This window comes from Molossus molossus, unplaced genomic scaffold (assembly GCF_014108415.1).
Source record: "Molossus molossus isolate mMolMol1 unplaced genomic scaffold, mMolMol1.p scaffold_m16_p_4, whole genome shotgun sequence".
NCBI lineage: Eukaryota > Metazoa > Chordata > Mammalia > Chiroptera > Molossidae > Molossus > Molossus molossus.
In genome coordinates this window covers 86,210,067-86,235,474 of record NW_023425377.1, presented here as the reverse complement: position 1 = coordinate 86,235,474, position 25,408 = coordinate 86,210,067, and the positions used below count along the sequence as shown (strand labels likewise).

At 49.6% G+C, this 25,408-nt stretch overlaps 1 protein-coding gene across 3 annotated transcripts; it reads left to right on the top strand.

Annotated features, from left to right (window-relative positions):
• The first annotated feature begins 2,556 nt into the window (after positions 1-2,556).
• Positions 2,557-24,720, top strand: CTSB (cathepsin B). Of its 3 annotated transcripts, none has more exons than XM_036240618.1 (10): positions 2,557-2,664; positions 15,179-15,329; positions 16,278-16,363; positions 17,077-17,191; positions 18,966-19,084; positions 19,837-19,922; positions 20,211-20,357; positions 20,837-20,953; positions 22,178-22,306; positions 22,683-24,720. In XM_036240618.1, exons 2-10 carry the CDS (start codon positions 15,204-15,206, stop codon positions 22,778-22,780), a joined length of 1,023 nt encoding a protein of 340 aa, XP_036096511.1. In that variant the 5' UTR covers positions 2,557-2,664; positions 15,179-15,203; the 3' UTR covers positions 22,781-24,720. The 3 variants fall into 3 exon arrangements, with proteins under 3 accessions (XP_036096511.1, XP_036096512.1, XP_036096513.1); XM_036240619.1 differs by lacking the exon at positions 2,557-2,664 and adding an exon at positions 4,497-4,571; XM_036240620.1 differs by lacking the exons at positions 2,557-2,664; positions 15,179-15,329; positions 16,278-16,363; positions 18,966-19,084 and having other exon boundaries at positions 17,118-17,191.
• Positions 24,721-25,408: the final 688 nt, after the last annotated feature.

Sequence of the window (25,408 nt, the reverse complement as noted above, 5' to 3'; positions counted from 1 at the left end):
TAGTATGAATAAAGCCACTATAAACATTATTGTACAAGTTTTTTTGTGGCCATATATTTTCATTCTGTTGGGTAAATACATAAAAATGGAATTTCTGGGTCATAGGGTAAGTACATTTAAAAAAAATTTTTTTCTTAACAAAAACTGGCCTTGGCTGGTTTGGCTCAGTGGCTGGAGCAGCGATCAGTGGACCAATAAGTTGTGGGTTCGATTCCCGGTCAAGGGCACATACCTGGGTTGCAGGTTTGATCCCCAGCCCCAGTCAGGATCCTGCAGGAAGCAACCAAACAATATGTCTCTCTCATATTGATGTTTCTCCCCCCACCCCCACACTCTGTCTAAAGATAAGTGGAAACATATCCTCAGGTGAGGATTAAAAAATAATAATAATAACAATAATAAAGAAATAAAGAAAACTGCAGAGTGGTTTTTTTGTTTTTGTTTTTGTTTTTGTTTGTATGTGCCCCTAGCGGGAACCGAACGTGGACTCTCTGGTCCGCAGGCCAATGCTCCAACCGCTGAGCCATGTTTTTTAAAACACAGTAGCCATACCCTTTCACTGTCCCACTAATATACAAGAATCCCCACTGCTCCACATTTTCGCCAGCATTTGGTGTTTTTAACAAGACCAGATCTTTCTATACTATCTCTGGCTCTGGGCATTAAAAAATAGGAAGGGTGCCCTGGCCGGTTTGGTTCAGCTGTTAGAGTGTTGGCCTGCGTTCCAGAAACCAGGGTTCGGTTCCCGCTAAGGGCATGTACCTTGGTTGCAGTTTGTTCCCGGCCCTGTTTGGGTTGTGTGGGTGGTGGCCACTCGATGTGTCCCTTTCACGTTGATATTTTTCTCTCTCCCCCTCCCACTCTATCTGAACAACAAATGGAAAAATGTTCTTGGGTGAGGATAAAAAAAAAAAATAGGAAGGGTTTTGACATCACTGTCATCAGTGGGCATGTATGGCCCTGTGGTTGGTGGCACTATGCAGAAGCTAATGTAAATTTATTCCTCATAGCAACCTGTTTGGAAGCTGGGAGAGGCGAAGAAACTGGGGAGCCAGGATTCAAACCCAGGTTCTTCTGGCCCCATTTTCTTTTCTCCTTGGCCAGGACTAGTGAAACAAGACATGTTGAGAAGGGAGACTCTTGTGCAAGGGAGTGTCGTCAAACTTTTCCCTTTGGTCAGAGCCCTCCAGGAAGCTCAGAAGATTCTAGTTCATGTAGAATCCGGTGTTTCTGGCCCTGTAGGTTTAGATGAATTGGGGGAAGGAGATGGGAGAAAGGTGGGAAGAGAAGAAATTCTTCCCCAAAGACTTGTTTCCTTCTATCTGGAGATTAAGGAGATTAAGTTTTCAGGCCTGAAGGGAGAAGGAGGGGCCCAAGGAGACCTGAAAAATGTTTTATCTGCTGCCCTACACCTTTGAGGGAAGGAACCTCCGGGACTAAGGGGTGCTAGGTGCAACTCAGATTTCAATCACAGTTCTACTTGGCTTAAGTAATATCCCCAAAATGAGCGGTTTGACCCAGCGATTGCGGAATCTGTCCCCGGAGGGCACCTAGATTTATTTGCGGGACAGTGTCATTGCTGGGGTTTGGGATACAAATGGAGAAGAAACAGAATGAATGGAGTCCCATTGTTTAGTCCTCACAATTGTATTAGGTAAACACAACCACCTTCTTTAGCCAGATGAGGAATCCGAAGAAGAGAGGGTTTACGTCATTTATCCAAAGTCACACAGTTCTACGCGGCAGATTCCAAACTCTGTCCACCTCCTGGTGGAAAGAGTGATGTAGGGTCTGCAGACTCACAATGCTGAGATTTCTGCTCCTAAGGTCCTTCTCTGTAGAAATCCTGATGCAGTTCCTGCAATTAGTCCTCAGTGGTATTAGCTACTATTTCATTATGATTACATAGCTGCAGCATCTTATTGGCACGTTCTCGGAATACCGACGTTAAAAAGGTCTTTTAAAGCTCTTCTGTTAGTGCTGCTGTCTTGACACCCCCAACTCTGGCAGTGGTTTCTGAATGTATGAAATACTGCACAGTTCTCCCCTCCCCCAAGCAGGGATCAGCGGGCTCTGAATGCGCTGCGTTCAGGCTGCGGCGGCCCTTGGATAATTTTTCTAGGCTGGGACACTTTCTGTACCCTTCTGCTCCCCACAGGCCCCAATCTGCAGGCTTAGAGGCCGGCGGGACTCAGAGCCCCTCTTCGGCGGCCCGCGCGCCCATCTACAACAGCTTTTCGAGAAGCCCAGGCGAGCGCCGGGTGCGCAGGGGAGTCGGGATGGGGTGGGGGTGCGGCCAGCAGAGGAGGAGGGGGTGGGGTGAGGCTCAACGGGGAGCCGGGGGTGAGGATGAAGTGTAGTCCGCAGGAAAAGAGGGAGTGGGTGGGGATGCCCGGTCACCCGGAGCCGGGGACGGGGGTGGGATGGGGGTGCAACCACTGGAAGAGCAGGGGGCGGGGGTAGGAGTGCCAGGCGTGTCCCGAGCCAGGGGTGGGGCCGCGGGTTCGCAGCGGTCACGTGACGAGTCAGCCGGGCGCGGGGCGGAGACGGGCGCGGTAAATAGGAGCGGGGGCGGCCCGGGGACGCTACGGCTGCTGGCGCTCCGAGGCTGGCACCGGATCGCGCTCGTCGGCTGCAGGCCCAGTCGCTCGGCGGTGGAGCTCGGTGAGTTCGGGCGGGCGGCGGGCGCAGGCGCAGCGCCACCGCAGCGGAAGTGACCTTGGCTTGGGATGAGGACACTGGGGCCCTGTGCGCCCCACGCCAGGCCCTGGCGGGGTCTCCTGGGTACTGGCGGGACCCGGGGACTCCCGGGCTGACACAGCCGGGCCAGTAGGGGTGGCAGACGCGCGCTCCCCAAAACTCGTCCTGGTGAGAAAAGCAAAAAACAACCCGCTCGCGGGCACCCGGGCTCCCAGCCCCTTGTGTGACTGGGAAGCTCGCGGTCAGGGCTGTGTTTCTGTCCCGGGCCGGGTCATCTCGACCCCGCGATCCGCCCGTCCCCAGGGCTGGCCTGGGAGGCTGCCCAGGCGGAGCCGGCAGTTTGCAGGGGTGGTCCCAGGGAGGAGCCTGCGAGGAATGGCTTGGCACGGAACCCGGTGACTATCGGCTAAAATCTGCCCCCCCCACCCTGTGTCGATTTCTGGGCCTCAGTTTCCGCAGCAAACTGCTGAAATAATGGTGTCTACCTGATGTATTTTAGGTATTTTCTTATTTCAGAGGGTTTGCCTGGGCAGCTTTCTGCACACAATCACACACCATTCCAGGAACCCCAGAAGACAGAAACTGAAAAACAGGAGCCTGAAACTGGGTGCATTAGGCTGGAACCCACATGGAAAGTTAAATCTATAGATGGAAAGGAAAAGGAACAGAGAGGAGGATAGAAGACTAGCAGGGGTTCTCAACCTGTGGGTCTGACCCCTTTGGGGTCCAACGACCCCTTTACAGGGGTCGCCTAGGACATAACAGTAGCCAAATTACAGTTATGAAGTAGCAACGAAAATAATCTTATGGTTGGGGGCCATATAACATTAGGAACTGTATTAAGGGTCCGGGCATTAGGAAGGTTGAGAACTACAGCTAGGGCCTCAGTACCCCCCTCGCCGTTCCCCCCCTCCCCCGTCCTCTCCCTCCCCCAAGGGAAACTGCCTCAGGCCCGGGGTGGTGTGGGAAAGCAGAAAGCAGGGTGGAGTCCCTGGGCCCTCAACTCTCTGTTATAACCCTGAGGCCTGGGAGAGGGAGCTTTTAGGGAGCAGTGTGGGGGGACCGGGTTTGGGGGGCTTAGCTGGCAGGCACTCCAGGTCGACATGAGCTGAATTTGCCTTCTTAGTGGGCCTAGGTCTAACCCCCTTCTCTGGGTACTGAAGAAACCAACAGGCACAGGGAGGAGGACAATAGCCCAGGTCCCATATACCTCTGCCTGATCCAGTAGAAACCCTCACCCAGTGGGTGGGTTCAAAGGGAGGCCTAGCGCCCTTTGTTACCTTGGAAAACCTGATCCCCAAGTGCCTCCACTCAGAGGTGAATGCAGCTGAGTTCCATTCATCAGAATGAACCTATCAGTGCAGAGTGAGAAGGTGAAAGGCTTAGAAGGGTGTTTGGCTCCACCAAAGCTTCTTTCCTTTTCTTCCATAAAGTCCTTTCCTTAATGGAGAAGTGTTTCCTTTTGGCACTGGTGACGGTGACCAAGGGGGCTGGGCTGTCCCCACCCTGTGTGGCTTTCCCCAAAAGAGAATTGAAGGTACCCTGGAGAGAGGTTCTGCACAAACCCTTTCTGGGCAGTTGTCCCAGAGCTGGGGTACTACCCAGTAGAAAGATGCAGACCCCTCATCTGGGTGCTTCCCAGACCCTGGGGGCAGCAACACAGGCCTGACACAGCCGGGCTCCAGTAACTTCCTTGATATTGCATCTGGACAACCCTGTTTTCCAACTGGTCAGAGGGAGGCTTTTTTGCTCCAGGGAAAACCTACCCATGTGCTGCTGACTCAGCAGCTGGCACTGAGGCCTGGTTCTTTCTTCTCTTTCCCCAACTGCTGACTAAGGAGATGGAGTAGGAAGTTGCCTTCATTTTAGGGGTAAGATACTTTGAGTTACTAGTGGCAGCTGGATTGAGAAGTGACAGGAGAACATATGTCAGGGGAGCTTGGAAATGTCTGTTGGGTGATTTTCTTAAATGTGAGTGGTGGTTATGTAGCCTGTCCCTGCCATTGGGAGAGAAGGACTGAAATATTAGAGGGTGAAGACTCACAATGTCCACCACCAGAGTTTGGCATAAGGAAAGAATTAGAAATATGGGAGATTGAACTAGGTAAAATGGGAAATTGCGAATGATGGAAATTGGGCATTTTCATAGGGTCCAGTGTCATATGTAGACAGGTGATGGGGGTCGACAATAAGTTGATGGGTCAAGTTGAGGCACATACAGATATTGGGAGGCCGTCAGCAGTCTGCACCTGGTCGCATAGCATCATCTCTCTTGGTTTAAGCTCCCTACACGTACTCCAGGAGGCCGCCTAAGAGAGGAAGATGAATCCTGGGTCCTTCCTTGGCTGTTAATGTTCATATTCCACCCTCTTTTGGGTGGGGGAGGGGGAGCCTAGGGATCGAATGTCATTACATATCTAGACTTTAACCAGTCCCACGTTTAACCTCAAGCTTCATTCCCACTCCGGTTCCACAGCCTCCAAGTCTTGGGCTTGTGTGGGTTTGTAGGGTGAGTGCTTTCCCTCGTGGCCACAGCTCCCCTTGGCAGGGAGCAGGTTTCAGCTCCTTTGATCTGCAAGTCCATTACCACTTGCTTCTGATCTTCCTGGGGACACGAGCTCCTTTCTGCTCTTCTCTATATAGTTCTCCTGTACTTTCTTTCTACTTTTAATACTTTGTATCAATCCATGAACAATGTTATTAAAATTCATGTAACTTTCCTTATACTCCATGTATCCTTTCCCACTGGTATTTTTGAGAGTTATGTTGATACATACAGTTTTAATTCATTCATCTTAAATGTACAGTGTATTTGTCTACTGTGGGAGAGTTAGGTTATTTCTGCTTTTCTCTGTTGCTCACAGCACTACTACATTAAATATGTCTGGACCTCTGACACTTTGCAAGAGTTTCTCTAGGGCAGAAGCAGAAGTTAAATTAATTGCTACGTCATGAGGTGTGTGCATCTTCCATTTTGCTAGATACTGACGGCGTGTTTGGAGATAAAATGAGGTTTTACCAACCTCTACTCCCAGCAGTGTGGAGGGTTCCTATTCCTCATATTTCCCAACACTAAATATTATCAGACCTTGATTTTTCTGGTGGTCTCTCACCTGCAAAAATAAATAAATAAAAGCTTACACAAGACTTTGCCAGTATTACTGTTTTCTGCTGGGAAGAAGGTATGCCTGCCTTCTTGACTGTGTTATCTGTCTCTACCAGGCTAATAACTCTAGCCTGGTCATCAAGATAACCTAGAGTTATCAGCAGGGATGGGGAAAGGAGGATGAGACAGATATCACCAAAATAGTAAACTGATTCAGTAGAGAGCACTCTGAAAACACCTAGGATTCTTCCAAGAGACCCAGCGAAGGCTAGGCTTCTCTATAACCCTCTGACCTGCTGACCTGGACCTGGGCAGAATGTGCCCGTGCACACACACACACACACACGTCACATGGCTCCGGGTTTGCACAAGACCTGGGAATGTGGTGTCAGCCAAAAGTTTCAGTCACTTCATGGTTGAGGCATTATCCAACGTCATTTGGGATCCATCTGTCACCCATTCTCCATCCACTTCACCCTGCAGGTGTTTGGGAGGTATTTTGTTCTAGTGGTCAAGATAGCAGCACTTGTCACTGAAAGTTGGAGGATCATAATTTTTTATCCACACTGGGATACTTTTGTGAATAAAAAGAATTACCCTGAGCCCTGACCAGTGTGGCTCAGTAGTTAGAATGTCAGATGGCACACTGATGGGTTGGGGGTTTGATTCCCAGTCCAAGGCACGTACCTGGGTTGCAAGGTCTATCCCCTGCCCCTGTTGGAGTGTGCGTGGTAGGCAACCAGTGGACATTGATATTTCTCTCCCCCACTCCTTCCCTCCCTTCCATTCTCTCTAAGAATCAATGGAAAAAAATATCCTTGGGTGAGAATTAACAAACAAAAAATTACCCTGAGACAGCAAGAATTATCTGGCCTGTGGGTGGGGAGAGGATATTCACCACATTAGTGAGAGACTGTTTCCCTTGGTAGTTCTTTTATTTTTTTGGTACATGCCCCTAGCAGGAACTGAACCCGGGACTCTCTGTTCCACAGGATGAAGCTCCAACCGTTGAGCCAAACTGGCCAGGGCTCCCTTGGTAGTTCTTTGTAAGAGCTACCTGCTCTGAGACAGGCAGCATGAAAGACTTTTTGAAAAAGAGCATCTCCTATCTCCCAACAACCTTGAGATGAGTGTCTTTTCCTGGGGCCCCAGGAGAGAAAACCAGGACCAAGCCAGAGAGGCGAAGCCTTTTTGCTCCTTGCTTTTGTGGTTTCTAATATCTCAGTGGCCCGGGTGCCCATCCGGCAGGGAGATGTAATCTAGCCCGTGACGGAATTAGGAAGCTGCTGTGTTCTTTGGACACTGATCTCATTTAAATCTCCAAGGATTTCTAAAAGCTTTTATAAAGTGGTGGCAGGGTCCTTGAGCATCCAGGCAGTATGCCCATTTGGAAACTGAGACCTGGGGATGTAGAGACCCATTCAGCAACTCAGTAAATCAGTATTAGCTGGTGAGCAAAAGCTTGCAGAACTTTGTCCAAACTGTGTCTTGTTTCTCAACAATACAGAATTTTTTGACTGGTCGGGGCCTTCCTGGGGTCCATTGTTTTAAGCCTAAGGTAGTGATCGTCTGCTGTTTGCAGGATGTGGGCTGCTGTGGCTGATCTTACGCAATGTTCCATTTGTAGGCACTGTAGCTACAGGGTTTGCAGGCAACCTGGTAGGAATTAGTCACTTATTTTGGACAGGTGATCAGCAGGTGGGCAGCCCTGTGAGTGGCTGAGGCAAGTGGGGCCTTCTCACTGCCTCTCCTGGTTCCCTTGGAGCCTGCAGGGCAGAGGAGCAGTGTTACTGGTGGCCAACTTCAGGGGATGCCTTTCCTGGGTGACACAGCAGTTGCTTGGTGGGGGGGACATTTCAGTGGCAGGGAGCCAGGCTCTAGGGGATGGATAGCCAACCTGGTGCCTGTTCATCCTCACAGCATTGAGAGGTGGCAACTAGGAGCCCTTTTTGTTTTGATTTAATTAATTAATTTTAAAATTGAATTTTAGAAAGAGGAAGGGAGGGAGAGTGAGAGAAAGAGAAACATCTACTGACTAGGATGGAACCCGCAACTCGGTATGTACCCTGATGGAGAATTGAACTTGCCACCTTTTGGTGTATGGGATGGTGCTCCAGCAAACTGAGCCACAGTGACCAGGTTTTTTGTTTTTGTTTTTGTTTTAAATTTATTTTCAGTTGATTTTCTGAGAGAGTAAGGGGGAGAGAGAGAGAGAGAAACATCAATGTAAGATGAGAGCACAGCATCAGTTGACTGCTTCTTGCATGCCCCCTCACCAGGGGTCATGCATGTGCCTTGACCAGGAATAGATCCTGAGACTTTTGTCGTACAGGATTCACAGCCAACTGAACCACACCGGCCAAGGCTGGGCTGTTTTTTTTTTTTTCTAATCCTCACCTGAGGATATTTTTCTATTTATCTTCAGATAGAGTAGGAGAGAGAGAAGCATTGAGGTGAGGGACACAGAAAGGGACACATCGACTGGTTGCCTCTTGCATGACCCTGACCAGGGCCGGGGACAAACCAAAACCAAGGTACGTGCCCTTGGCCGGAATCGAACCCGAGACTCATTGGCCTGTGGGCCGATGCTCTGCCCCTGAGCCAAACTGGCCAGGGCAAGGCTGGGCTTTTTTCATTGAAAGATTATAAGGCAAGAAGCCATTAACTGTGTTTGCTTTAGCAAAGCCATGGAGCAGAACTCAAACCAAAGGCTATGATTCAGAGTCAAAACGAAAAGGCCTCGCATTTCCTTCAGGTTGATCGCAGCCGGTTTGCAGTCGAGGCACTTGTGTCTGTCACCACGGTGCTCCCCACACTGAGGTGTAATTGTGGGTGTACTATAGTGGTTAGAAGTTCAGGAATAACTGCCGCTGATGACAACGAGAGCAAGACAAGCCTTTGTGGAAGAGGAAGACACCGAGTACACTAGCAAGGTCTCACTGAGTCTTCACACCCCTCTTACCTTTCCACCTTCCCCCTAATCAAGAGCCACGTATGTATATTAAGGCACAACCTTCAATTTGTGGCTATTGGCAAAGTGCAGGCACTCAGTTTTTTGATTCTTTGGAGCCAGCTGTGAAGGAGGTGAGCAGGGTGTCAGCAGTAGCCGTGGACAGGGAAGAGCAGGTTGCAGGCTGGGAAGGACATGCTGAACATTCACTCAGCGTTTTCTGTGTTAGCCAGGAGACTGTAGCTGGCTTATTCGGAAAGTTCAAGTATAGACGTCCTGTCTCATTAGATTCACTGTAGATTTAGAATCCACTCTACCTGAGGGTGCTCTATAACCACCTTTCTTTTTGTTGTCGTTGTTAATCCTCACCTGAGGATATTTTTTTCATTGATTTTGAGAGAGAGAGACATCGATGTGAGACACACACCGATTGGTTGCCTCCCACACACATCCTGACCAGGGCTGGGCATCAAACCTGCAACCCTTTGGTGTGCGGGCCAACGATCTAACCATTATGCCACACTGGCCAGGGCTATAACCACCTCTTTAAAAAAAAAAAAAATCAAGGCTGGTGGCAGCCCAAACTGATTCTGTGTCTTCAGGAATGCCACAACCTGAAGCCCCCTATGATGTGGCATCAGCTGCTCTCCTCTATTCATTGGATCTCTTTCCAGAGTCCCAAGGTCCACAGTGGTCCTAGGAATGGCTTCCAGGTAGTCTGGGGAACGGTTCTGCTGTGAGCAGAGGTAAAAAGGATCCCCTGGCCACAGGCCCTTGTTTTTCACACGACATTCTACAGAACTGTAGTGGGATGTGCTTTCAGATAAACTGGTAAGTGCTGTAGGGGTCTGGACAGGAAAGAGATGACAGAGTCTCCCACCCCCATTTTTAAGCTAGATATTAGCTTGGAAAAGGTGAAAGGGTGTAGTAAAACCCCAGGTCTACCCAGGAACTCCAGCTGACAGAACCAGAATTCCATCCGCCCACCATGCTTCCCTCTACCCGTCCACGCCCTGAAAGGCAGGCTTGTGACTTGCAGCGGTTTTATCCTGTTTGGACTCCTCTCAGGAAATAAGAAATTTCTGTTTGTTCTTGTAATTAAGGGGGGAAAAACAGAGTTGAGAAATAAAGGGGAAGCATTTGCCATAGAGAGGGGAAGCGAAAGCTGTTGTTTCATGCTGAGACCGCGGGACCCGGGACCTGCTTGGTAACAGCTCAGCCTGTTGTTTTGACCATTTGTGTGTAGTGTGTCCAAGGTTCATGATTTGTGTGGATGTGGAGAGAAGGCAAGCTGTCTGGTGCTCACTAAAAGGAAATCGCCACTGCTCTTGGGGGATCTTGGTTCCCTCTGGGAGAAGAAATTTGATTTAATATTGTTTGGACTCAGCAGCCTCAAGACCCTCACAGTTGAAGCCCATTTGGAGGTTAATTGAAGTTAAAACCTGTTTTCTTTTTTAAATTTTTTTCTTTATTGATATTAGTAGAGAGAGAGAAAGGGAGAGGGAGAGAGAAACATCGATGAGAGAACATCGATTGGCTGCCTCCTGCATGCCCCCCACTGGGGATCGGGCCCACAACCTGGGCATGTGCCCTGACCAGGAATCGAACAGGCGACCTCCTGGTGCATGGGTCGACGCTCAACCACTGAGCCACACTGGCCGGGCAAAACCTGTTTTCATTTAGACCCTTCTTTGTGATGTGGAGGTATTGTAGGCAGATTTGGAGTGGACTGGAATTCTCCAACACCGGCTAGGGGTGGAGGAAAGAAGAGGGAGCGAAGGCAGAAGGGGCACTAAGTCAGAGCTGGGTACGGAACATGCCCAAATGAGCAGCCACTGTGCCAGGGGCCTCTGCCCACCCTCATTTCACTCTGAACTTGCACCGGGAGAAACTAATGGTGATGAGCTCCATGTTACAGGTGGTGAAACCAAGGCTCAGTGAAGGTTGGTGCTCAAGCTGCCCACTTGGTGAGTGGAAAAGCCAAGATCTAAATGCACTTCTCCAAGTGTCCATCAGTAGACGAATGGATAAGAAAGTCATAGTACATATACACAATGGAGTACTATTCAGCTGTAAGAAAGAAAGATCTCTTATCCTTTGAAATGACATGGAGGGACCTGGAGAGTATTATCCTAAGCAAAACAAGCCAAGCAGAGAAAGACAAATATCACATGATCCATTTATTTGTGGAATATAATGAACGTAACAGTCTGAGGAACAGGGTAGACCCAGAGACGTGGAAGTAGGGTACAGACTGACAACCCTCAGAAGAGGGAGTTGGGGGCAGGGAAGAGATAAACCACAGAACTTATATGCATGTACGCATCACTGATGGACATGGACAACAAAGCTGGGAATGGGGTCAAGGGGATGGGGAGGAGGGTGTCAATGGAGAAAAAAGGAGAAATGTCTGTAACAAAAATAAATTAATAAAAATAAAAAATAAATGCACTTCTCCTGACTCCAAGCCCAGTACTCATCTTCGCCGCTGGCTGAGGTGGCTGCTGTTCTTGAACCCCCAACCCAGACACTCTCTCCCATAATGCCACGTTGCTGTGCCTAGGGTGCTGGGCTGAAAGGGAGAGCTTCCTGGGTGCTTAGTCCGGTGGTTCAGAGGTCTAATTTATGGGAGGGGACCCTGGTTCTCCACTGAGGTTATAAGGAGGGAGAACAAAGTCACAGGAAATATGGAGGAGGACCTCTGGGTCCCAAAGACAAGCAGAATGCATGCATGAAGGACACGTCTGGTGCAGGAGCCTGGGGGCCTGGCAGGACTCAGGACTAGCAGGAGCTAAGAACCATCTGGGAAGTGGGAGGTGCCTGTTCTCTCCCACAGAGAAACTGTTTTAAAATCTGAGTTGCCTTGGAAGCACTTCCATTCTCCACTTGCTGACGATTTAACATCTCAGCAGATGGCTGAGCACCCAGGGCGCACCTGGGGACACTCCTGTTGACGTTTATGGAGCGTTCCACTGGGGCTGCCTACTGCACTAGGTTCTTCAGTCTTGGAAAAATGTTAAGATGCTGAGTGTTAAGTCAGAGGATGTCGATAAAAGGACGGGAACCGGACTGTTTTGCTCCCCAGATTGCTCTTTGCCCCTTTTTCCCATGTGAGGACACCGTGAGACATTTACCTAACAGTTTGGAGGTTGCATGAATCCCTCACATGTGGTCATGTGAGTGGCAGCCTCCCCATGAGTCACTAAAAATGGGAAGGTGGTGGTTCAAGCAAGAAGTCATTAGGGAGGGAGCCTCATTGGTGGCCAGGGTGATGACTCTAAGTGCCTTTGGGGGTTCATTAGAACCAGTGTTCTTTCCCCAGTTTGGTGGCGTGGGGTCTTTGGTAGCCCTAACCATTCTTCCTAAAAGAACAAAGCTTCAAATATAATATATTCTTTTTTTTTTTTTTAAAGGACATACAGTGAATAATAAATTCCCCTGTTGCAGTTACTTATTACTTCGGTTGTTTTTCTTGATGTTTTACACGTAGTGGCCGGATATATGGTAGTTGTCCATTGCTTAATGCGTTCATGCACTTACCTGTGGCATGTATCCTGGACATGTTTACTTTATTGGTACAATGTGATTCACTTCAACTACTGCATTTCTTAAAGGGCTGCTTTGTAGTCTATTATTTCACCATTTACTGTAACTTACCAGTTACTCTTGTTATTCGACCCATGTTTGGTTTCTGGTCTTCTGCTAATACAAAGAATATTTAGGGAACACCCATGTACCTGCAACTCTGTGAGGATTTTTTGTTTTTAATTTTTTTTTCTTTATTGGTTTTATTTATTTATTTATTGGTGCGTGCCCCTAGCGGGAACTGAACTCTCTGGTCCGCAGGCCGACGCTCCAACCGCTGAGCCAAACCAGCCAGGGCTCTTTATTGATTTTAGAGAGAGAGGAAGGAAGAGGAAGAGAGATAGAAACATCTATGAGAGAGAACATCGATTGGCCGCCTCCTGCATGACCCCCACTGGGGATTGAGCCTACAACCTGGGGATGTGCCCTGGCCGAGAATTGAACCCTCAACCTTTTGGTGCATGGTTTGACACTTAACCACTGAGCCACACCGACCGGGCTTGAGGCTGGTATAAATCTAAATGTCAGATTGCTGAGTCAGAAGGCATGCCGATGAAAAGGTTGATGGAGACAACCTGGTCCTCCGCTGGGTGTTAGTCACCCCCACACCAAGAACTATCAAACTGTCTCACCTTTGCCAGTCTGGTTGAAGATCAATATCTCCTTAATTTTATCTGTATATGCCTGTGGTTGAGCATCTTTAATATCTGTGTTGGCCATTTGTAGTTCTTTTTCTGTAAATTCAATGTGTATGTCCTTTTGGCATTTTTATATTGCAAAGTTTCTGTTCCGATTTTAAGAGCCCTTTGTGTGATAAGGGAACGAAGGCTTAAGTAGATGTAAGCTCTCATTTTTGTTTGCTTGTCACTTGCTGTTTTTCTAGAAGAGAGGCCTTATTTTCCTGTAATCAAACATTTCCCCTTTAAGGTTCTGATCTGTGTCACTCTCGGCATTCCTCAGAGTGCACTTGTTTTCTTCATACGTCGGTGTTTTTATTCAAGGTTTGTTCCATGTTGCACTTTCTGTGGGTAAGGAATCGAGTGGAAAGATTTAGTCTTTCTTTTTAATATTTTTCCAAAGTGCATAGCCAGTTGTGCAAGCACTGTCTGCTGAGATAACACAGTTTCTCACTCGCCTCTGCCACTCACGCTAAGTTCCCACACAGGATATGCCTCTGAATGGTCTGTTTTGTTGATCAGGTTGGTCCTGGGCCAGCATCACTGGGGCTTATAATACAGTTACTACCTCGAGGGCCAGGCCTCCATCCTTGCTTTTTTCCACAACTGTCTTGCTCTCCTTTCTTCTGTATTTTTGCTGTTCTTATATTTATTCTTCCAGATGAATTGTTGCTTAAGCAACAATGAAGTTTAAATATTCCCTCCAATGTATCTAGGTGTGTGGGAGGCAGTGTGTTAAAGGCTGTCACCTAAGTTATATCATCTTCACGTGACCCTCACAAGGACCTGTGCCCTTGAGGAGGTGGGTCATTTCCGGACAGGAAATCCCTGCCCCCCACACACTCAGTCCCCGCTGGATGAGGATCTCACCAGGCACCAGGACGAATCTCTTGTTTTCGTAGAGCTGCTGGCCGGAGAGCATGATTCAGAGACTGAGCTGGAAATCGCTGTCTATGAGTCACAAGCCAGTCCCAGAACTAAGGGTTGCGGTTGGGATGTGGTGGTTTCCCTTTCTGGAAGCCCCATCTCTGGAACTGGAAGGAGGGCCCTTGGCTGACTGCAACACCCGGAAAAAATCCCAGGAGATGGTTGCCACTGGCCAGACCAGCCCTGCCTCCCTGGCTCTCCGGAGGGTGGCACATGCCAGCCTCAGCACACGGATAGACTGTTGGCTCTTTCAGAGCAATCACTTGGGAAAAGTCTCAACTTTCCTACAAATCCGTGGAGAGGCAGATTGGCCATAGCAGAGAGGGCACCAGACTCAATTAAACCTGAAGATGTAGATGGATTCATTCATGTAGGGCAGGCTCATTCATACTGCTTGTGGCTCGGGCCCTGGGGTTTCAACAGACAGCAAGTCAGCCCATGTCCTCACAGCTCACAAGATAGTCTGGGCCACACCATCCAGTGAACAACACCATTTCAGACGGTGAGCTCAGCCCTTGCTCCGAGCGACAGCCCTGGAGACCCGGGCAGCACGCATCACCAGGCCCCAGCTGCACAGGGCCTCACTGCAGGCAACACAGCCCTTCCGCTTTCTCTGTCCTGGCTCCCGGCCACCTGTAGGAGAAGCACACGTGGTCTGTCTCAGCCCATTCAGGCTGCTCCAACAGAATACCACAGACTGGGTGACTTCTAAACATTCTTTCATTTCTCACAGCCTGGAGGCTGGAAGTCCAGATCAGGGCGCCAGCATGGTTGTGAGGGCCCCCTTCCTGGTCATAGACTTCCCACTATGCTCACATGTTGGAAGGAGCAAGGGGTCTTTCTGGGGTCTCTTTTATAAGGGCACTCATCCCATTTCTGAGGGTTCCACTCACATGACCTAATCACCTCCGAAAGGCCCCAAGTCCTAATACCATTACATTGGGGGTTAGGATTTCCACATGAATTTGGGGGCACGGAATAGTCAGACCGTGGCTCGGCACAGGTCGGTACTCTGGGAAGAGGCCCAGGGCCCACTGGGACTGCAGGTCCTGGAGAGCTCTCAGTGGCCACGCCCAGGCTTGACAAAAGAGGAAACTGAGGAACAGAAGAGGACAAGCGGCCGTTCTGGCCCCAGAACCATGCTGCCCGAAAGGGCCCCCTTGTTGTACGTTGAGCGCTTGAACTGAGGGAAGGAGGAGCAGCCTCTGATGTCTTGTGTCCTTTCCTTTCTAGGTGAATCTAGGATCAGGCTTCCAAAATGTGGCAGCTCTTGGCCACCCTCAGCTGCCTGGTGGTGCTGACCAGTGCACGGAGCCAGCTCCATTTCCAGCCCCTGTCAGATGAGCTGCTCAACTATGTTAACAAACGGAACACTACATGGAAGGTGGGCTGTGGGGGCCGCTTACTGCATGTGTCCCTCCCAAGGGTCTTTGGGCACTCCGGCTCCCAGCCGAGGTGGCTGCACTGTGGCCCCCGCGACAATTGAAAATCTGATTCAAAGTCATAGCCTCTCAAGACCATGCCTACCTCCTCCTTGCCCCCCTTCTGTGTGTGTGTGTGTCCATCCTGTGTGTGAGCATGGGGGATGAACAAGCTTTGGAAGTGTTCATAACTAGGTATCCTATGAGCTCCACCATGGTAGGTGTTACAGCTCATCAGTGCGTCCAGCTCCTTGATTCTGTCTAGCCCTGAGGCCTGGGACTTCGGGAAGCAAGAAATGAGGAATAGGTCATGTTCAGGGCTGCGGGGGGCTCTCTCTTGACATCTGCAAAAAGAGGAGATACCACTAGCCTGAGAGCTGCATGCTGCTCACCCGGTCCCTCTGGCTGGTCCTGGCCTGTTCTTCAGGGTGCCCACCTTAGTCTCTTCAGGCTGCTGTCACAGAACGTCATGCATGGGGTGGCTTTTAAACAAATTTATTGCTCATAGTTCTGGAGGCTGGAAGTACAGGATCAAGGTGCCAGCGTGCTCAGGGTCTAGTGAGGACCCTCTTCCAGCTTGTGGAGGGCTGGTTTCTGTGTCTTCATGTGGTGGGGGGGGCAGGGGAGTTCTCAGGTTTCTTTAATCCCGGTACTAATCCCCTTCCTGAGGACTCCACCCTTATGATCTAAGCACCTCTCGGAGGCGGACCTCCAGGTGTCTGCACATTGCTGATAGGTTTCAACATGAACTTGGGGGAAATTTGGTCTGGAGCTGTAGGCCAGACTGGGTTGGAAGGGACCCCTGGCCTTGTCAGGCCTTGCGTGTGAGCAGCGAGCCTATTCTCATCCACTCTGTCCCTGGAAACACGCCCTCTACGGTGGGTGACTGGTGCGGATGGGCTCTCTTCCAGGCTGGACACAACTTCCACAATGTGGAACTGAGCTACGTGAAGAGACTATGTGGCACCAAACTGGGTGGGCCCAAGCTGCCCCAGAGGTAAGTGCCCACCCCCTGTGGCATGAGTAGCAGGTGTTTGTTGGGAACAGTGGCAAGGAGGGAAGAGAGAAGGCCTCCCTGGCATCCGCAGGTCTCACTTTTCCCAGAAACGATACTCGGGGCAGGGCTCCCGAATGCCAGTGTTTCCTGCTTGGCTTCTCCAGGTGGCTCGGAGCCCCAGTGGGAAAGGCTCCAGGTCTGGGTCTCTACAATCTGAATGGGTCCAATCTTGAATAAGGAAAATCTAGAAAAAGCCAAGTGATCTGCCATTCGTGTTTCATTTTTCTAGAAAACTCTGGACATTTTTCATGTAGACATTGTTACTCTTGTAGGAAGCATTAGAAAAACCGAACAGTGAGGATGGGATAGTGAAGTTATGGGACGTTGCACATGGTGAGGAGTCTGGGCAGAGTCTGATGATTGGGAGTGGGGCCGGGGAAGCAAGCAACAATTGTCTGGACCCTGTGGCTGAAACTCTTGAAAAATACCCATGAAATAAATTGAGAAAGAGGCACGTGAAATGATATGTTGTGTTCAAAACCAGTGGAATCAGGTTTTGTTATCTAAAATTCAAGAGGACATCCCTCTTCTGTATGTTGTGTGCCTCACTCTCTTTCTAGGGGACGGCCTGCAGTCTGCTGGCCTGGGCCGGGGGGTAAGGGGGGGCATGGACGGCACAGGCGAGCTTATAACAAAGACCTTCCTTTATCCAGAGTCTGGCTTGCTGATGATATAGTTCTGCCTGAAAACTTCGATGCCCGGGAACAGTGGCCGAACTGCCCAACCATCAAGGAGATCAGAGACCAGGGCTCCTGTGGCTCCTGCTGGGTGAGGCCTTGCTGGCCCGGAGGGGGGGGATGCCGGGAGTGACCAGGGGAGTTGGGGTTGGACCTATCGTGACTGGGCATGTTACTGAGTCTCAGTCTCCACTAATATAAAAATAATCGAGATCCTTATGGCCAAGAATTATTGCAAGGACTAGGTGGAAGAAGGAATACACAGAACGCCCTGCACAGGGCACTGCCTGTGTGTGGGCTGTGAAGTGTTTTTATTTCTCTATTTGACATGCTGTCCTGAGCCATTAGCCCAACTATTAGTTTTGATCTCTACTCTGCACCATGAAGACTCAGTGAGCTGTCTTAATTTTGTTTTTTAACCATGGAGAAATACACAATATAAATTTAACCATCTTAATCATTTTTGTTGTTTTTTAATCCTCACCTGAGGACATGCTTACAGAGAGGAGGGGGAGAAGGAGAGAGAGAGAAACATTGATGTGAGAGAGAAACGTCAGTCAGTTGCCCTCCATCTGTTCTCTGGGAATCAAACCTGCAACCCAGGTATGTGCCCTGACCGGGAATCGAACAGGTAGCTTTTCAGTGTATGGGATGATGCTAAACCAACTGTGCCACTCTGGTTGGGCTTTTTTTTTTTTTTTTTTAAATTCATTTTAGAGTGAGGAAGTGGGAAAGACAGAGATAGACATCTATGTGAGAGAGAAGCATCAATCGGTTGCCTTTCGCACGCTCCCCAACCAGGGATTGAAACTGCAACTGGGGTATGTGCCCTGACCAGGAATTGAACCCTCCACCTTTTGGTGTATGGGATGACGCGCAACCAGCTGAGCCACACGGACCAGGGCTTAAATCATTCTTTCTTGCACAATTCAGTGGCATTAAGTATGTTCACATTGTGTGGCCATCAACACCATCCATCCACACAGCTCTTGCCATCTTGCAAAACTTAACTCTGTCCCCATTAAACACTGACAACCCCATCTGCTCTCTCCTCAGCCCTCAGCAACCACACTTCTACTTTCTGTCTCTATGACTTTGACTAGTCTGGCTGCCTCATAGAAGTGAAATCATAGAATATTTGTCCTTTGTGGGAGCTGTGTTTTTTATGTTTTTTTGTTTTTCCTTTTATTGATTTTACAGAGAGGAAGTGAGGAGAGAGAGATAGAAACATCGATGAGAGAGAACATCAATTGGCTGCCTCCTGCATGCCCCTCACTGGGGATCAGGCCCACAACCTGGGCATGTGTCCTCACTGGGAATCGAACCAACAACCTCTTGGTGCCTGGGTCGACACTCAACCACTGAGCCATATTGACCAGACCAGGAGCTGTGTTTCAGCTCTGGCCAGTTTGGCTCAGTGGTTAGAGTGTCGGCCTGCAGACCAGAGAGTCCCGGGTTCGGTTCCCGCTAAGGGTGCGTACCTCGGCTGCAGTTTGTCCCTAGCCCTGGTTGGGGTCGTGTGGGTGGCAGCCACTCGATGTGTCTCTCACATCAATGTTTCTCTCTCTTCCTCCCTCTATCTCTCCTGCTCTCTCCGAAGATCAGTGCAAAAATGTCCTTGGGTGAGGATTAAAAAAACAAACAAAAAACCCCACATGTTTCAGAAATGAACTGAGTGCCCAGGTAGAGTGGTTTGGGGAGGACTGAATTTTAAAGCTAAGCTTGAGTGCCAGGACCCTCACCTGCTGCTGAAAATGACTAGCCACCAAGAAGGTCTGAGGTGGCCCCTCTGGTCCTCCTAGATGGTGGCTGGGGGTCCCACATCCCAGAAGTGGGGCTTACCTGGGTGGGGCTTGTTTCTGCAGGCATTTGGAGCTGTGGAAGCCATTTCTGACCGGATCTGCATCCTCACCAATGGGCATGTCAGTGTGGAGGTGTCTGCTGAGGACCTGCTCACCTGCTGTGGCTTCCAGTGTGGGGAAGGGTGAGTCTGAGGCAACACCTTCTACCCAGGGAAAGGCACCAGGGAGACCCTGGGCTGAGACCCCCTCAGGTGAGGCCGACTGCGGCTCCCTGGGGTGGGAGTGGTACTCCTTCAGGACGGATGTGGTCTGGGCCCTGTGGTGATCAGGGGAGTCAGAAAGCTGGCCCCACACGGCTGGATGTGGGTGCTGGCGTCTGGGCAAAACAGATGGGCTCAGGATGTGTGGTCAGATTTCTAATCTCAGGTCTGGTTTTTTTCATCCTTGTTCCCTTTTTCTGCGCAGGGAAATATAGTGGCCTCAGGGCCTGCTTCCTTGTCTGTAGTTAAGGATAATGGTTCCCCAGATTGGTCTCACTGCCTGGGTTGCTGCCCTCTAAAAAAAAGGTGTGTTGGGGCCTGACCCCACACCAATTAAGTTAGAATTTCTGGCACTGGTGGTTTTGTAAGTACCCCAGGGGAATTCTGTGTGCTCCCTGATTGGGAATCCCTGGTTTAGAAAGGACACAACCTGGGTTGGTGTAGACAGGAAGATGAGCGTCCTTCTGTCTTCCTGAGGGTCTTGGTGGGTGGGGCAGAGAGCTTGGGTGAGTCTCTGGAAGAAGGGACAGTCCAGGGGAGGATGAACTGGGGGTCTGTTAGGATCTGGAGAACTGCTGGGCCAGTTGCTAAAGGCATGGTGGTTCCACTGGGCAGTGGTCTGGGAGCAGATAGCACCTCTCGCATGGTGACTTAATGAATGGCTCTTTTCTTAGCTGTAATGGGGGCTTTCCCTCCGGCGCTTGGAACTTCTGGACAAAAAAAGGCCTGGTTTCCGGTGGCCTCTATGACTCCCATGTAGGTGAGTGTCTGCCCTGAGTCCCTATCTAGCCAGATGGATTTTTAAGCAGTGAATAATAGTGGTCTCATTTTCCACCCTAGAGAAGGTTGAGGGTTGAGGGCAAGAGGGCTGGGCTGAAGAATGGGGTAGAAAGACAAGCCAGTCCTCTCACAAGGCAGAATCAGCAACAGGGGAGAACAGACCCAAGCTGCAGACTTGAAGATCAGTTGTCGTCCTGATTCTTTCTAGACTTAGGGGCCTCTGTAGGGGCCATTGGCCAATACTCTTCTTTCTACTTGGTCCCCCCAGGTTGCAGACCCTACTCCATCCCTCCCTGTGAGCACCATGTGAATGGCTCTCGGCCCTCATGCTCAGGGGAGGGGGGGGACACCCCCAAGTGCAGCAAGATTTGTGAGCCGGGCTACACCCCATCCTACAAAGACGACAAACACTTTGGTAAGTACGCCGGGCCTGAGACCCACTGACAGCCTTCCCAAGCCAAAGGAGGAGGCCAGGGCAACTGAACCTTAAGAGTCAGGAACACGGGATGGATAAAGGAAGGGCATGCATGCCTCTTGCCTACCTGTTGTGTTTTCTGTCTCCACCCTGAATTCCATCTCAGGAATGTTGTTTTAAGAATCAGACCTTCAGAGTTGGAGGGGACCAACCCCCTTGTTTTACAGGGGAGTGACCTAGCCTAGTCCTCCTGGGTCCCATTCTGCTTTCAAGGCCACATCCTCCCGCTTCTCAGCTTCCAGATCCAGCCCAGTCACTCTTCCCTGAGGGGGCCCTTGATCACCACCCCGCTGGTCCCACCTGGCCCCCCTCCCAGACTGGGCAGGTCCCCTCGATGCTCAGTCTCCACGTGGTGGCGCCCCATCAGGGATGGAGCTACAGAGGGCATGCCTCACCTCACTTGCTGGTTCATTTGCCAGGGTGCCAGTCCTACAGCGTCCCCAGCAGCGAGAAGGAGATCATGGCAGAGATCTACAAAAACGGCCCGGTGGAGGCAGCCTTCTCCGTGTACTCAGACTTCCTGATGTACAAGTCCGGTGTGTATTGGCTCCGATGGCAACGGGGAAGGGAGGTCTGGGTTCAGGGGGCAGCAGGATTTAATCAGAGGAGGAGGCAGGATGTCCAGAAGGAGGGTGTCAGGCCTCCCCTCACCCTGCTCTGCAGACCCCTCAGCAGCTGGCCCCTGCTCTCAGCAGCTGCCCCTGCTCTGCTTTCTTGCACCTGTTTGCCTCTTCTGCATGTGCTAGTCAGATCCCTCTCCAGAGTGTTTCTGTAGGGCCAAGTCCTGCTCATTTCACTCATCCCTTGATAGCCAGCTCAAATGTCTCCTCAGGAAAGCCTTTCCTCACCTCCCTCGGGCCTCTGGCTCCCACCTCTGTTCGCCTCTGTTCGCCTCCGTACACCTCCATTGCTTCATCAGCATACTCATCACATCGTAACTGCAGGCTTTATGTGTCTGGACTGAGTGACCCGCTTTATTCATCCTTTCTTGACAAAGCCCTAACATCATGCCTTCCACTCAGGGGAGGAAGAATCGGGGGACACCTGCTGCGTGCAAGGCAGCAGGGACCAGGCCTGTCCTGGGCCCGGGAGCTCTCTGTGCTGAGCGCTTCTCTCATGTACATTCTGCTAGACTGAAAACTTCAAAGCTCTCAACTCCTATAAACAAGGATTGGACAAAGGAAGATGATTCTGGCGAGGAAAAAATACTATAAAGCTGGTAGTTCTTATCACAGTCTCCAGCCATGTTATAAAAGAATACATTTCCAGCTCAACAGTGACTCACAAGGGCTGGCCAGTCCCCTGGGCACGTTAGCCAGTGTCGCTCTCCATCGACCACCACTGGCTCAGTCTCCCATCACCTCTCCGGTGACTGCAGAGCAGCAGCTGAACTCTCAGCCACAGACTGCTTTCTGTACATCACTCGTTACATGCAGTCCCAGTATGTGCAACAGATCATTGGTATCTTAACATTAAATTTCTCTTAAATTAGAATTTATAACTTTAGTTTTAAGGGCAACCATAGGCATGTTTTGTTGGACTCCATTTTAATGTTTACTCAACATATTTGTGTATTGGGCTTTCAAAAATATATTTAAGTAATTCCTGAATACAGAGCCTGGTCTGAAAACAGTGGTAGGCCTTTTGGGCTCCCGGGGCCCTGTTTGTCCTGACCGGGGTAGCCAGCTGAGTTGGAGGGATGCTGTGAGGTATGGGGCAGTGGCAGGGACTCAAGCTGAACTGGTTTTTTCCTTTCTCAGGCGTGTACCAACATGTTACTGGAGAGATGGTGGGAGGCCATGCGGTCCGCATCCTGGGCTGGGGAGTGGAGAATGACACCCCCTACTGGCTGGTTGGCAACTCCTGGAACACCGACTGGGGTGACAATGGTCAGTGGCTGTTCCTTTCCTAAGAATAGGGTGTGTGAGCCAGAACAGAGATGTCTTTCTCTGCTCTACCCACTGCACAGCTCCAAACCTAGGCCTCGGGCTTGGCTGTGACCTTCCAGATGTCCAGGTGCCTGTGGGCTGAGGTTTCTGATCTTGAGGGTGGTAGGAAGCAGGTGCCATGGGGTTGCATGGAAGTAGCATCCAGAGGCCTCATGCTGTGGAGCTGGGCTGCGGGGCCAACAGTAGAAGCTGATAGAGCACCCTGGCGCGGCTTGTGTCTGTTTGGTGACTTCCGCTCCTGGGCCTTTCCAGGATGAGTCTGAATATGTTGGCAAGGACCACAACATTTTAAAGGCATCTTACTTTTGCTTTCCAGGCTTCTTTAAAATCCTCAGAGGACAGGATCACTGTGGAATTGAATCGGAAATCGTGGCTGGACTCCCGTGCACTGAGCAGTACTGGAGAAGGATCTAACCTGCCGTGGGCCCTTCCAGACAGCCCTGGGGCAATGTTTCCCTGAATATAGCCAGTGGGGCTGGGGATGAGATGAGGGATAGGAATGCCTTTTGTTCTCTTAGTTCAAATGGGTGTTAGGGCCTGAAGGACTGGATTGGGCCAAACCTCGTGTCTACCATGACAGCTGTCTTCTAAGGAGACACGTCCAGGGCCTGGCTACCTCCCAGCCCATTCAGTGGACTTTTGTCACAATGCACTTACACCACACAAGCCACAGTTATAAGCAAAGCAAGTCCTTCCCCCTTAGACTAGTGCTGCTCTGGCTCTTGCTCCAACCACCTCCACCATCTTTCATCCTTCCCCATCTGTGCATCACCGGGAGCATGACCTAAAGGGTTTGTAGATTTTTCCAAAGGAATGAAAAGTGGATTTCCTAACAAGATAGCTTCCCACCCATCAGCAATACCTCCAAGCAAGTAGCTTTCTAGATTTGGAAATAGGTTGAGAAGAGAAATAGCGGGCAGCCCTTTGGAAAAAGCCACTCTCCTGGGGCCCCTGCTTCTATTGAGCTTTGGTGTTGCTAACCTGCTCCAATCTTGTCCTTGGCATGATTCCTTTCAAACAGAAGTTGTATTTTTTTGTGCACTTCAGCTGATCATGAGAATGATAGTCTTAATAGTTGGAAGAGCTGTTGTAGTTAGTCTCCTTAAAACAAAACTGGGTAGGCTTGATTTGACTGGCCTACCGACCTCTAATACAACAGTGAAAATAGTGTGGGAGAAACTGGCTCTGATTGTTTAAAAATCACTGCTGCATCCTATTAAATTTAACAAGGAAAGGAATGACTGTGCCAATAAAAGGTTTCTCCTTCAATGTAAAGTCTGTCCTGGTGGGATGTCAAAGGTCATTTGTCACTGTCTGTAGACTTGTGGCTGCTGTCTGTCTTTATCCCCCAGAAAGAATCACGGTCCCATGGATCTGGGTGCTCTTTAAACTAACTAACCAGGGCTATCTTGTTTCAGTTTGGGAGAACAAAGTAAATAATTTTAGCTTCTCACTGCTCCAGCATCCTTTCAAACCATGGATTCTTTTAGTTCCTTGTCACTCTCATCAAACCTTCTCTGTAAATGCATCCCCAAAATGTGACCCCAGGCCTTGATGAGCTCTGGTCCTGCTTAAAGCGATAAGAACACAGTTGTATTCAATTTTTTATTTTTTGGCCAACGACAAACCACAGCAACCGAAGGATTCATGTGGGTATGGTGACTTGATGTCATAGCCCAGTATCCTGCTGGAGGACCAGCTTTCCCTGGCACCCTCAGTGCAGGAATGGGGTGGAGGCAGAGCCTGTGTGCGCTGCTTTGAGAGCTCCCTATGACTGGTTCACTGCTGGTTAAGAACTATCCCTTTGGACAGGCCTAGGTAAGAATCATAAGCAACGGAGTTCACTGGTTCTTGAAGGAACAGAGGAAATGAATTGGCACCTGTCCCTCTGGCCTGTAGATATTTCCCTTTGGCAACTGCGGGTTGGACTAGCTCTTCCCAAAATCATGCAAAGTTTGACTTCTGATGCGACTCAGAAGTCACAAATCAGAAGCTCCTAAAATAAGCTCTTAAACACCCAGTGAATATTGTAGGAAAAATATGTGAAACTCATAGCATTTATGAAATGTTTAACAAGGGTTACCAAGGCTACAAATTCATAACCATTTTATTCTTAACATTTCAATTAGAGTATGTTCATAACCTCAGTGAAGTTCCGCATTCTACCTATCCCAACTGAGTTGAATAATTCCATTTCCACGACTTGCTCCTACCTCCACCATCTCTGCAACTCCACCCTCACCATGGAAGCCAGTAGAGATGTGCTAAGTGATGTAATCAAATGCACTACAGGTCATCTTCACACTTGGCTTAAGGAGTCTTTGTTAGAAAATAAAAGAATTGTACTATTGGCATCAGTATCAATACTTTAATAAACCTCCAATTACCGCCGATGGTCATCACCACATCACCTCAGCTACTCCTCTGAGGAAAACTTAAATTATTCCACTGTAAGGAGGAATCAAGTAGACTATGTGCCAGGAATGCTATATACTTTATTAACTGTCCCATGAAATATTTGGGGTATAATTATACTTTTAAAAAACAGCTGATCTGAAATCCAAGTTGATCTGGGTTTGAAACGTTCTGCCTGAGAATGTAGGAGTGGGCATGAGATCTAAGCCTCTGCACAAGTCATGACAGTAAAAATTCCATGGCTTTCCAGCTGGGAGGGACCTTGGAGGTCACCTAAACCACACAGAAGCTCAGACTGAGCCACGAGAGAAGCTTCCAGTATGTCCACCTCGGACCAAGGCTCTGTCCACCATGAACTTAAGCAGAACTAATCTTAGATTTCAACACACAAAATTTTAACACCTACATTGGAATCTCAAACCAAGTTTTGATGCTTTAAACTTCTTGGAAGATTATTATTCAGTTTGACTCATAGCTGTATGGTAGGTACATGACAAGTCAGTTTAGTTTGTCCAGGACAGCCTCAAATGAACCAAATAACTGAAGCCACCATGGACTGAAAAACTAAGCACACTGTCAGATGGGGGGAGGTCACAGGAGGGAAATCGGTGTGGGTGTGTGTATAAC

Coding starts and splice junctions, on each gene's coding strand:
- CTSB (XM_036240618.1), top strand. CDS start 15,204: ATGTGGCAGCTCTTGGCCACCCTCAGCTGCCTGGTGGTGCTGACCAGT. Junction 16,364..17,076: donor GGGCCCAAGCTGCCCCAGAG/GTAAGTGCCCAC, acceptor TCCTTTATCCAG/AGTCTGGCTTGCTGATGATA. Junction 17,192..18,965: donor GCTCCTGTGGCTCCTGCTGG/GTGAGGCCTTGC, acceptor TTGTTTCTGCAG/GCATTTGGAGCTGTGGAAGC.